The sequence below is a fragment of the Protomyctophum bolini genome (genome assembly GCF_963924005.1).
Source record: "Protomyctophum bolini genome assembly, chromosome: 1".
NCBI classification, from domain to species: domain Eukaryota; kingdom Metazoa; phylum Chordata; class Actinopteri; order Myctophiformes; family Myctophidae; genus Protomyctophum; species Protomyctophum bolini.
This window is the reverse complement of record NC_137862.1, coordinates 38,637,535-38,650,828: the sequence shown is the minus strand read 5'-3', so window position 1 is coordinate 38,650,828 and position 13,294 is coordinate 38,637,535. Positions and strand designations below refer to the sequence as shown.

At 42.9% G+C, this 13,294-nt stretch overlaps 1 protein-coding gene across 4 annotated transcripts in view; it reads left to right on the top strand.

Moving 5' to 3' along the window:
• tln2a (talin 2a) overlaps positions 1–13,294 on the top strand; it is a 163,373-nt gene that overhangs the window by 86,212 nt on the left and 63,867 nt on the right. For all 4 annotated transcript variants that reach the window (XM_080766374.1, XM_080766373.1, XM_080766372.1 and 1 more), the window contains exons 14-22: positions 2,408–2,588; positions 3,140–3,253; positions 3,437–3,545; positions 5,830–6,038; positions 8,566–8,664; positions 9,814–9,981; positions 10,152–10,286; positions 10,730–10,889; positions 13,108–13,274. In XM_080766374.1, the coding sequence (XP_080622500.1) occupies positions 2,408–2,588; positions 3,140–3,253; positions 3,437–3,545; positions 5,830–6,038; positions 8,566–8,664; positions 9,814–9,981; positions 10,152–10,286; positions 10,730–10,889; positions 13,108–13,274 (1,342 nt within the window). The remainder of the gene's footprint in view (positions 1–2,407; positions 2,589–3,139; positions 3,254–3,436; positions 3,546–5,829; positions 6,039–8,565; positions 8,665–9,813; positions 9,982–10,151; positions 10,287–10,729; positions 10,890–13,107; positions 13,275–13,294) is intronic.

The window sequence follows — 13,294 nt, the reverse complement described above, 5'->3', positions numbered from 1 at the left end:
GGTATTGCTGCATTTACTTAAACTAGCCCTTACCCGTTGTGAGATATTTGCCCCCACCCCCCTTGTGGCCGTGGGGGGTACTGCACCCGTAATTGCGTTTGTAATTGACTAATAAATTCATTAATAATCATTAATGTGTGAAATCGAAAAAAGGGCTTCGTTACGCCCTCCATATGGTCAATGCCTATGTGAAAAGTGGGAGTGATTGGTGCAGGCAGTAAGGAGCTACGGCAGTGTTTCTGACACACAGACACACACACAGACACACACACACACACACACACACACACACTCAGACATTGTTAGAATTATAGTATGATGATGATGATGTGCTGGCATTTTAACCACTGAGTTAATAGAGCCTGCCTTCTTGCTCTGGGGAGAAATGTAATTTTGACCTTCACGTCAAACTTTGTGTCAAACCAGAAACAGGATGGTGTCAAAGGTCATGTCCAACCTAGACAGTATCTAAATGTCTCAATCGAAGAGCAGGCTCAGCAGGGAGACCATACAACCACCCCAATTGTATACACTATATTGTATTAACACTCTACCACACTGGTACACAATCTTTTCTGAATCTTTTAAATGGCCAAATGGCTGCCGTGTAATCAGATGGGTGGGTCGTGTGTATTTTTCAGAGCATGTTCATTTTAGTGATCGATCAACTGATTGTGTTCTTTAAGTTCCTATTTTTTGGTATCGATACAAAAACAAAAATGTCAAGCTACCATACAGATTGGACAAAATAACATTGTATTCTCGCAAAAAACTAACAGAAGCTTTAAGCACTGCAGCAGAGTACAGTTAAACTAACATAGGCCTAATAGAAGCTTTAAGCACTGCAGCAGAGTACAGTTAAACTAACATAGGCCTAATAGAAGCTTTAAGCACTGCAGCAGAGTACAGTTAAACTAACATAGGCCTAATAGAAGCTTTAAGCACTGCAGCAGAGTACAGTTAAACTAACATAGGCCTAATAGAAGCTTTAAGCACTGCAGCAGAGTACAGTTAAACTAACATAGGCCTAATAGAAGCTTTAAGCACTGCAGCAGAGTACAGTTAAACTAACATAGGCCTAATAGAAGCTTTAAGCACTGCAGCAGAGTACAGTTAAACTAACATAGGACTAATAGAAGCTTTAAGCACTGCAGCAGAGTACAGTTAAACTAACATAGGCCTAATAGAAGCTTTAAGTACAGTGGCCTGCACTGCAGCAGAGTACAGTTAAACTAACATAGGCCTAATAGAAGCTTTAAGTACAGTGGCCTGCACTGCAGCAGAGTACAGTTAAACTAACATAGGAGGACTAATAGAAGCTTTAAGCACTGCAGCAGAGTACAGTTAAACTAACATAGGCCTAATAGAAGCTTTAAGCACTGCAGCAGAGTACAGTTAAACTAACATAGGACTAATAGAAGCTTTAAGCACTGCAGCAGAGTACAGTTAATACATCTCCCTGGCCCTTGTCTCTTGACACAACCGCTTCCTGAGCTGGTCTTGTTCCAGAGAGATAATAATTATTCCAGGACAAAGCGAGGGGCCGTATCGGACCATTTCCTGATTAGATGAGTATTAGTCCATTTATCTGCGCTGCTCGCCTGTTGCAGAACGGAAAGGAAGTCATTTTCTTCCGCTCTAGCCTCCGTTGATATCGCTTCCCTCGTCTGACAGAGAGAGTATTTGTTGCATTTAAAACATCTTATCGATGTTGTCGTGCAGCACTGGAGGCAAGTGTCTTGAATGCTGGCCAACACACAGGAACTGTGGATGGCCTCTGATTTTGCTCTCATTTCTTTACATTTCTTTACTAGTTTAAGTAGTTAAGTAATGTCCCATTTCTCAAGTTTTTCTTTTTTTTCTCCAAAATCTTTTGGAAAAACGTAGATCTACAAGCTCACTAACTTGCAGTACGCACTGGAAGGCACTGAAACAAAGCTTTGTTTCCTGGAAGCAGAGATGCTGTTGTAGGACAGGGGCTTGCTTTCTGTGTTGTGTTAGGGCTTCTCTCTTGAATAAACACCCACACACTATATGTCTTTTTTTCTGCCCAAAATAGCAGAGCTGCTATTTTTTCGACAGGTTACAGTATAAATCAGGCTTTAAGCCACTGTTAATGTCAGTTTCTCTGCCAGGGGATCATGCATTCCCGCACGCGTGTGCGTGCGTACATTCCACAGAATACATTACTCACTATCAAAACCACTATTCGACATTATACACCTGTGTGTGTGTGTGTGTGTGTGTGTGTGTGTGTGTGTGTGTGTGTGTGTGTGTGTGTGTGTGTGTGTGTGTGTGTGTGTGTGTGTGTGTGTGTGTGTGTGTGTGTGTGTGTGTGTGTGTGTGTGTGTGTGTGTGTGTGTGTGTGTGTGTGTGTGTGTGTGTGTGTGTGTGTGTGTGTGTGCAGGTCGACCATCCTGCAGCAGCAGTTTAACCGTGTGGGCCGTGTGGAGCATGGCTCCGTGGCGCTGCCCGGCGTCATCCGCTCCGGGTCCATCGGCACCGACTCGCTCAGCGTGGGAACCATGCCTTCTGCCCAGCAGCAGATCACCATGGGACAGATGCACCGCGGACACATGCCCCCGCTGGTCAGTTGTTGTTTTTAATAGCAAACGCATAAATGGATAAGGCGGTAAAAATGATTGTGATGCTATGTTAACTACCGGTACTTTTGCTGGGGAAGAACCCCTGGGGGTCCCCAGACCTCACTTTGAGAACCACTGGTATAGGGTACAGCACTGGTCCTTGAAGGGTTTCCAGGGGGTCCCCAGCTACATGATTGACAGTTAGGACCCTTACAAATCCATTTGGTTCCATCTGTACACTCTAATTAGAGAGAGAGAGAGAGAGACTCAAAATGAAGGTCTGTGACCTGATGCATACATCAAACTGAGGGTCTTTGATATGAAAAGTTTGAGAACCACTGGGCTAGAGGTCCATAATCACGTGTTTGGTAAGACGGTGGTACACCAGGTGATTAGACTAATTAGTTCCCTCTCCTCTCGAGGTATCCTAATTGCTGGAATGTTTTCTTTAGAAAGAACATCTGCAGAGACAGTCTGGAGCAGCCTGTCTCAAAGTGTGTGTGTGTGTGTGTGTGTGTGTGTGTGTGTGTGTGTGGTTGTGTGTGCGTGTACAGAGTTCGGCCCAGCAGGCTCTGATGGGAACCATCAACACCAGTATGCAGGCTGTTCAACAAGCTCAGGTGGACCTGGACGAGGTGGATGCCCTGCCACCTCTAGGACAAGATATGGTACAGTATACAGTATATACCCAATTACCCACGCATTTGCTAACTGTTTTACAAATACATAACCATGCAAACACTCACACAATTACGCTCGTATTTACTGTGTGTGTGTGTGTGTGTGTGTGTGTGTGTGTGTGTGTGTGTGTGTGTGTGTGTGTGTGTGTGTGTGTGTGTGTGATTGCCCAGGCATCCAAGGTGTGGATCCAGAACAAGGTGGATGAGTCCAAACACGAGATCCACTCGCAGGTGGACGCCATCGCCGCGGGAACCGCCTCCGTCGTCAACCTCACTGCTGGTCAGTGGCAAAAATCATGAAGAGTTGATTGAGATGCAAGATTTCTGACTGACCGCAAAGATATTTAAGCATAGATCCTAAGTAAAGACCACGTCACGGTCTGACTCATGACTTGTGTGCACAGCCTTGATACGTGCATTTCTCAGGAGTATCAGATGATGAATGCTACCTGTTGTAAATTAATTGCTCGTTAATGTGTGCATCATTTGCATTGCTCCACGGCCCATTTAGCACGCTAAACGACAACTGGATGTCTATCCCAGGGGTTCTCAACGTTTATGGCTGGGGACCCCCGAAAATGCTTTGGTCTTGTGACCCCCGCCCCGCCCCCCTCCCCACCACCAATACAAATTGACCGCTACAAAAACCTTAATAATAGAGAAAATACATCATAAATAAATACTGAAACCAGATCATTAAGGAAAGTTTATGCATGTACTATGTAAACTCTATGTCAATTTCCATTTTCCAGCCATTCAGTTGAGAACCACTGGTCTATCCAACATAAAACCAACTTCACCGCGGTGAAAGCACTCAGTAGTATACAAATCGGTTTGAATTTGCCTCATGTCTATAAGCCCAGTTATGCATCCTAACTTTTTTTTAATGTTTTGACAAATGTTGAGCGCTATTGTAATTATTTTGACATTTTGGCATCATGCCTGTTTTCTGACACACATGCCCGTCTCAAAGCAGACATGAGTATGTGTGTACCTACTGTAACGATCATATCGCCGCTGTCCAACATAAACCTGTTTTCACGATTTTATTGAAAGATAATAGTAAAACAGTTTTAGACATAGAAGGTTTCCACCCGACGGCAACGATATTCAGCTAAGTAGAAGGATGATGAATCAGACTCATGCTCATGGAAACACTCACACAAGCCTTATATGATTGTAAACACGTTTTGTAGAGGATGACTGTGAAATCTGAGCCCCCCATTAATGGCACCCTCCTTACATGTGCCGCAGACGAGGGCCTGTAACACATTTATTTTTTAAATATTTTTGGGGGTTTTGCCTTTTATTGTTAGATTTACAGTAGTTTGACAGGAAAGGGGGAGAGAGATGGGGGACACACGCAACAACGGTCGTCGGGATCGGGACTCGATCCCGCAACATGCGACACGCTGTCAGGCTGGATTACCAGCCTACATAGGTGCCTGGACCGCTCGGCCGGCCCAGGCCACTCATTTTTGATAGCACAGCATCCAGTATCTTCCATAGTCTTTTTGTCGTGTCTACCGTGTCATATAATTACTTTTTCGAGAAACGTTGTTTTATGAAGCTGGCGTTTAAGCCCAAGTTTTACAAGCATCTCTTAACGCCGCAGTTTTCCTGCATTACTTAAACTAATCCCACCAATTACTGTTATCTCAGGGTGGGCTTTGCTATTGATCTGGTTCTAATTAATGGTATCTGAGAGGTTTTATTTTCGTTGCATTCCTTTACAATGAATGAATAATTCCAAAAACAGATGAAATATCACCCTTGAAGCAGTTGTCCACAATGGGGTAACAGAGCATTGGTCATAGCAGGCACCTCCTGGTTCCGAGCCAGACTGAACCAAGGAAAGTCAAAATGACTTGTCAGACTTCTACTACTTGGCCCTGAATCTTCTCTCCTTCGTGTGATACGTTGTGACACTTTGCTCATTAATCACCTTTAAGTTAACTGATGTGTGGTTTCAGTGGGGGGTTTGTTACTGGCAGCAGTGCTAAATCTTTCATATAGCATCACTGTCATGTGGAAACCTTGTATGTCCAAAACCATTACTTTTCATGAAATGGCAAAACGAACCAAAACACCAACGTGTTCCAATCGATCAAATGTATAATTAGTCACAAGCTATTCTTAATACTTGATACTTAATACTGGTTAAATATTTAATATTGTATAAAACCCACAGGCACACTTGACCAACATCAATTTTACATTATAATGAATTCAATATATCTGTATTAATTGGTTTGCATAATTTAGGCAGTTAAAAATAAAAATGTTTTTCAGAATAACTTCACCTACCCTTTTTTATTTTCATAAAAAAAGGTGTCTGTCTGTCTGTCTGTCTGTCTGTCTGTCTGTCTGTCTGTCTGTCTGTCTGTCTGTCTGTCTGTCTGTCTGTCTGTCTCTACATCTCTCTACTCTCTCTCTCTCTGTCTACATCTCTCTCTCTCTCTCTCTCTCTCTCTCTCTCTCTCTCTCTCTCTCTCTCGCCTCATTATCACTCCTCTGTAAACGTCCTCGCCTCATGCACTCCTTATTTCCCCTCTTCATGCCAGGCGACCCCATAGACACAGACTACACGGCGGTGGGCTGTGCCATCACCACCATCTCCTCCAACCTGACGGAGATGTCCAAGGGGGTCAAGCTGCTGGCCGCGCTCACCGAGGACGAGGTGGGCGGTGGCACCGACTTGATGAGGGCCGCCAAGACGCTCGCCGGCGCCGTCTCTGACCTGCTGAAGGCGGTGGAGCCCGCCTCCGGAGAGGTGAGCATACAGACCTGGCTCTAAACATAAACTGAACTGTAAAACATCATCTGAATTTATATTGTACTGAACTATACTCAAACATAATCTGAATTTATATTTTACTGAACTATACTAAAACATAATCTGAATTTATATTTTACTGAACTATACTAAAACATAATCTGAATTTATATTTTACTGAACTATACTAAATAATTTATATTTTACTTTATTTTAATTTATATTATTATTATTATTTGGAATGAGTTGCAACATACTGTATGTAGAAATCGATATGCATTTAGAACAAGTGGCTGCAGATTCCCTATTATTCGTGATGATGATGATAATGTGGTATTGTCTTCCTGTCCATCATTTATGTTCCTTTATTTTGCTCCATAAAGGCATTCTCTTCTTTTCCGCCCACAGCAGTCTTTTCTTTTCTTTTCCGGCTGTCTAAATTGACAATAATAATCTATCAAGTAAATTAGATTTGCCAGCCAGTGAATGTTGGGGGAGTTTCCAGACCTGCCCGTGGCATAACCATCCTGGCCTTATGAAGCCTCTGTAAACAACACATTATGTCTCCTAGTCCTAACCCTTCAAAGTACTCCTAATTACATTAATTTCCTCTGTTTGTCAGTTAGAATTCTCGCTGTTTTTCATGGCGTGTCTGAACAAAGTCTGGGCCTGAACGTAACTGACAGCCCTGCTTTAGTTTGCTTTCGTGCCTTTACTGTGGCAGAGAGAGAAAGTTTGTGCATGAAACACTTGTGTGGTTTATGATTAATAATATCTTTCCTATATGAATGGACAGACATTGATTTCTACAGACCATAAATGAAGCCCATTTTGCAGCAATTTCAAATCCGCCATCTTTCTATATCTGGTCTGAAATGCAAACGGAAATTAATGCTATATTGGCTGAAACTGGTTCACTCGGTAGAACCAGTAGAAATAGCAACTTCTGCTGGGCCATTAATAGGAACAGCAGGCTTGAAGTGAGCTTCAATTCCAGTGAACAGCTGGGGTTTGCAAATTGATGTCAGTATTGTTGGACTAATAGCCACCACAGGCTGCCCAATTCTGTCATTAGGGGAGGTTTTCCATTCTGGTGTGAATGAATCAAGCAGAGGTTGATGTATACATTTGCTAGTTGGTACAAAGAAAATATATGACAAAATGTCAATTAGGTTTAAGTCTGCATGGGTGGAGGGGTAAAATTCATTACCACCACCATGTAGACTATAGGGTTTGAATCCAACACGGGTTTCAACACAATGGACTGTGTTCAAGGGTGTGGACCTCGTGGGGAGGGTGATCTCTGTCATTCACTGCACTAGCAACACCTATACAGCTTGTTTAGGTGTGTGGGTGGGACTCCTTCAGTGGGGTGTGTGTGGGACTAGAGTAGGATGAACAGGTTTTCAGAAGTAAAGACGATCTTATTTTTGCTTTTTTGTGCTTTTCAGAATGTGAAACATTACGCGTAAAGTAGTTGCTCCTATGGTGACATTGAGAGGAGTTAACAATAACCCAACAATGTGTATTGCTCTACTGTGTCACATTAGGGACAAATGGGGCCATTTTTCTGTGCTATCTTTTGTAGCTGACAAATGTGTACCTTCTTTTCTGTTGCCTTCGAAATTGTAAATATTCCAAACAAGGCTCTATGACGTGACATTTTCTACATACTGTAACTTGTACTCATTTTTTTCTGCATTATGCAGGATGCTGCTTTGGTATATGTCGTACACTGCTGTTAGTGCTGCTTTTTTACATTCTTCATTGTTAAACTCCTAGCTGTAACGTTCAGTACTTTTTCTTATCTGTACTTGAATTCTGGCTACTGAATTTTGGTCCAATTACTGGTCGACGGTAATTTGACTGTTTGTACTGTACATTCTGTACCAATGAGTGAAGCCCAGTTTTTGCTACGTTGCACGACCGTGTCGCACACCAAAGATAGCAGATCTACAAGCTCATCATGAGAACTTTTAGGTCTTCTATTTTTGTTGTGGGACACCCCTGTACGCTGAACTACAATTTGGGCTTAAGTCCTCTATTACACATAGTATTCATAGACCCCATTGCTAGAACTGCACCCCCTCGAGCTAAAACGGTCGTATATAAATATGCAAATGCTAGTAATGTCTGTGTAACAATATATTACCCGAGTTAACATTAGATTAAAGAAATATCTTTCCCTCAGGAAGGCATTTACAACCTTATTCATGAGTTTTAAAACCCCGGCAGCGTGCTTAACAACCGTCTGAACATTTGGGCTGCAGAACAGTACCAGACAGCAGGTGTTTAGTGCAAAAAGATATGTGTAGAAAAAAATGTCAGTCACATAAATTCGGTTCAAACCACAAGTCAATACATGAGATTATGCAAATGAAAATCCATGTCTTTTAGAATCCCTATTTGTACAATAATACTGTGTGTGTTTGCGTGTGCGCGCGTGTGCGAGCGTGTGTGTGCGTGCGTGTGCGTGCGTGTGCGTGTGCGTGTGCGTGCGTGTGCGTGCGTGCATGCTCTACAGCCCAGGCAGACAGTGTTGACAGCAGCAGGCAGTATCGGCCAGGCCAGCGGAGACCTCCTGCGACAGATCGGCGAAAACGAAGCGGATGAGAGATTCCAGGTATGTTAATGTATTATCACTGCAACGCTTCACGTACGCTACAATACTACACAGGTTGTCTGGTCCTAAACATTTTTTAGACCCTCAGTTTGATATGCATTAGGCCACGCCAGATAAGATTTGCATCCCAACCTACACTGTAAAATACTCAGTGTTGATTTAACTCTCAGAGTTACTGTAAGGGTCCATTTGGTTCCTAACTCGTCCCCCTCGTGGACCCATGGGGGGTCCTGTACCACATGTCGAGATCCACTGCTGTAGTGCTTCGGGGGCAAACCTGGCTGTAAGATTTAATCAAAAACTCATTAGCACAACGCAATGGAATTCCATCACTGCATTACAGAACTGGAATATTTTATTAGATTGAATTTTCGGTTTCGTGTTGAATACAGCTGCATCGTTTCAAAATAGACTTGTTTTGGATAAAATGTGATTTATAAGTGGTGGGGTCTTTGTCACTCTTACTTTGACAGAATCGTAACATTTCTAATATTATGATATAGTGTGTATAGGCTTATTTAATGTGGTTATTGAATCTGATGCCTCTCAAAACATATCTTAACCACTTAAACACATTTAGTTGACTGGGGTCCGCCAGGGCTCTATATTTGCTCCTTTTTTCCCTCTACACCAAATGTCTTCGCCAACGATAGCCCATCTACAAGCTCACAGCATATGTCGTTGTGACTCATTGTGAGCTTGTTGATCTGCTATTTTGACTGAATGTTCACCCCACAACAGGGACGTAAACATTTGATGATGTTGGTGTTCTGACTTGGATTTTGTAATTTAGGTCCATTGTGGCATAATCCATATGTCCCATTTTGCATACAGTATGCATAGAGCTGGTGGGGATAAGTGTCTGGCATAATGGACCTAAATTAAGAAATCTGAAGACAGCCTCAACTGTTTTTGGATTCAGTAGGACTTGCTAAAAAGTATTTTGGAGAGGACAAAAGTGTTTTTATATACCAGACCCCACCCACTCAGCACACTAAATGAACTGTCATTGTAATGCAAATGAAAGAGAAATGTACTGTATCTACTTAACGCCAGACAGAAATACCTTGCACATCTGATTATCTTTGGTGATGTTAATTAAGGCTTTATGTGTTCCTACATGATGGACGTTAATTTGAATGTCCCCAGGATGTGCTGATGAACCTGGCCAAGGCCGTGGCCAACGCGGCGGCCATGTTGGTTCTGAAGGCCAAGAACGTGGCTCAGGTGGCTGACGACACTGTGCTGCAGAACCGGGTCATCGCTGCTGCCACCCAATGTGCCCTGTCCACCTCCCAGCTGGTGGCATGTGCCAAGGTGTGTGTGTGTGTGTGTGTGTGTGCGCGTGCGCGTGCGCATGCCGTACAAATCTTGAAAGTGTGAGAACTACTGATTTAAAAGGCATTTGTAGAATCATCCTCAGGTCATGATGGTTTAAAAATCACTGTGCTAAAACCTTCTCCATCATCTCTCTCTCTCTCGTCCAGGTGGTGAGCCCCACCATCAGCTCCCCAGTGTGTCAGGAGCAGCTGGTGGAGGCTGGTAAGCTGGTGGACCGCTCGGTGGAGAGCTGCGTCCAGGCCTGTCTGTCTGCCACCGAGGACGGAGAGCTGCTGAAGCAGGTCAAGATCAAAATATGCTATGTTAAACCTGAAGCCCAGCTCTCTTAACCTGATAACACAATGTGATATGTTATAGTACAGTGCACCAGCAAGACTATAATGTAACCTACAGTACCTCATTGGTAGGTGAGTGCAGCAGCGTAGTGACATTAGTAATGTAACATACTGTACAGTATGCCATTGTTACAGGTGAGTGCAGCAGTCAGTGTAGTAGTGACATTAATGTAACATACAGCATGTCATTGTGTTACAGGTGAGTGCAGCAGTCAGTGTAGTAGTGACATTAATATAACATACAGTATGCCATTGTTACAGGTGAGTGCAGCAGTCAGTGTAGTAGTGACATTAATGTAACATACAGCGTGTCATTGTGTTACAGGTGAGTGCAGCAGTCTGTGTAGTAGTGACATTAATGTAACATACAGCGTGTCATTGTGTTACAGGTGAGTGCAGCAGCCGGCATTGTGGGCCAGGCTCTTTCTGACCTGCTCCAGCATGTGCGCCAGTATGCCTCGCGGGGCGAGCCCATTGGACGGTACGACCAGGCCACAGACACCATCATGAACGTCACCGAGAGCATCTTCAGTTCAATGGGAGACGCAGGTGAGTCGCCGTCCAGGAGCACACGCAGTGGAAACTGAACATTAAACATATGCACATACGGTCGGACAGAAACCTTGTATCTCTTTTTACCTTTTTCTATAAATCAATGCCGTATTTAATAGTTGGTTTTATGACATTGTAGCAGTTCCACAAACACGATGCGTTTTATTTTTTATTTATTATTTAATATTTTAGGGGCTTTTTTTTACCAAGGAAACTGAGTGTTTTTAAATTGTTTCATTAAAATCTTTGAGGAAATTAACCGCATAGCGCAAACAGTGTCCACTAGTCAAGTTTTGCCAACTTAACGTGCTTTCAAAATTGAGAATAGAACTTTTTTGAGGAATGACGTGGGCCGCTTCATGGTAAATTGTTTCTTCTGTGTGAAGATTGTTGACCCTATCCTCCACAACAGCTCTTCAAACTGTACCTCGCTTTGCCTGAAGTAATGAGCTTTTCAAAAAAGAAACTTCCAGACGGAGCTCCTGAACGAGGTTGTGGTCTGCCCTGTACCGCCGTCTGCCTAGCTAGGAGGATGTCAAGTCTTTCACTTTGAGTAAAAAAGGCACTCCAGGCAGTGCTTTTTCTTCAAAACAAGCTGACGGTTTGAAAACAGCCATATTGTGGAAGGATAAATAATTGACACTTAGGTCAGGTAACCTTCCTAACCCATGCACAGAACCAGTATCTTGTGAATAAGGTTTTATTCTTTTCAATATATTTCTTACATCAGTAAGAAAGTTAGAGAAATAGTCTTCCTGTGAGCAGGTACAGCCTTAAAGTTCAAAGGTTCCTTTCCTTTCAATCGGTTCCTTTCAACCAAACTGCAATACTCTTCAAACTGACATGTTTTGATATCTCACTTGGATGGACGGCCGCCAGTTTTGGAGAAAGACTGTCAGTCACGTAAAAGACACTTAAGAGCAACGGAGATACCTGCAGAGAGACGGTCCTGGACCAACGCTCTGAAGCTCATCGATCGATTTGATTGACAAGCTGTCATTGACAAACTCTGAGAATACAGGCTTTGATGTGATAAACCTGATTTATACCTGATATAAACTTCAACGTGGTGTAAAAACAAGCTGATTCGGTGGCAGAATGCTGGCAGAATCAACCAGTGTTGAAATAATTATAGCAGCTCTCTGCCAGGTGTGTTCACCGTTCATTCATCTCAATCTTTCAAAACAAATGTATTGTTCTTTCTGCGTCTATCTCACTTTTGGTTGCTCTGTCGTAATTCACTCTTGTGTTCTCAGTCATAACTGAGAAAGAAAAAAAACTGAGATAAAAAAGCTAATTATTATAAAGAATGTCTCACCAGTATTTTTCGCAATCCTAAGCAATTCTGCGTGATCAATATTGTTCTACTTCATTTTCCTTCAGGATAATTTCACCAGCCAAATTAAGGCCTGCCATCAATGAAACAATAGTCGATGGTTGTGCTGGACTGGATGGAGTTTAAAACCAGTTTCTTACAGATCACAATATATAGATAAGAATTCAGAATCTCAACAAAAGTGGTGTCTAAAAAGTCTATTGACAGGAAAGAGATGGTGAGAACATCTGGGGCAGCTTGTGCTGTGGCACATCATGCCCACTGTAGCCTGAGGGCAATCACATTTTCTGAAACGCCAAAGGCCAAACTGACGGTCACAGCGGACATGGCCTTCATGAAATGTCTGCCCTGCTGGCTAGTCTATGAGAGAGAGAGAGAGAGAGAGAGTCACAGTCACATTTTAGTTAATGATTATTTGTCGTACATTACAAATCATTGCAATTAAAAGCTTGTTGGAATATAAATTTTGGTTTTCCCTTTTAGGCTTTGTAAACAAAAATTGCACAGGGCAGATAAGATGACAAATAACTTAAATATTCACAGAAATAACGGGTACCAAAAGTAAAAAATTAATAATGCCCTAAAGTCAGAAATAGTGAAAATATCCAAGATCACAATGCGACATATTGTGAACATGTAGATCAGCTATTTTGCAACAGATTAATTTGTGCCAATTGTCATTATTATTAAATTAATTGCGATTATCTGAAAATGATCAGGCGTAATAATTGTGACAGGCCTAACCATGGTGTGACATTGCACTATTTAAAAAAACGTGTGAACTGAACAATATGCCAAGAATCCATCATGAATCATTCACTCCGCTGCTCTGTGATTCACCGACTCACTTGGTAAATAACCCCCTCCCCTCTCCATCAGGAGAGATGGTGCGTCAGGCGCGTGTTCTGGCCCAGGCCACCTCTGACCTGGTCAACGCCATGCGCTCGGACGCTGAGGCCGAGGTGGACGTAGAGAACTCTAAGAAGCTGCTGGCTGCCGCTAAACTGCTGGCTGATGCCACCGCCAGGATGGTGGAGGCAGCCAAGGTGAGTGCCAGGCGGGACTC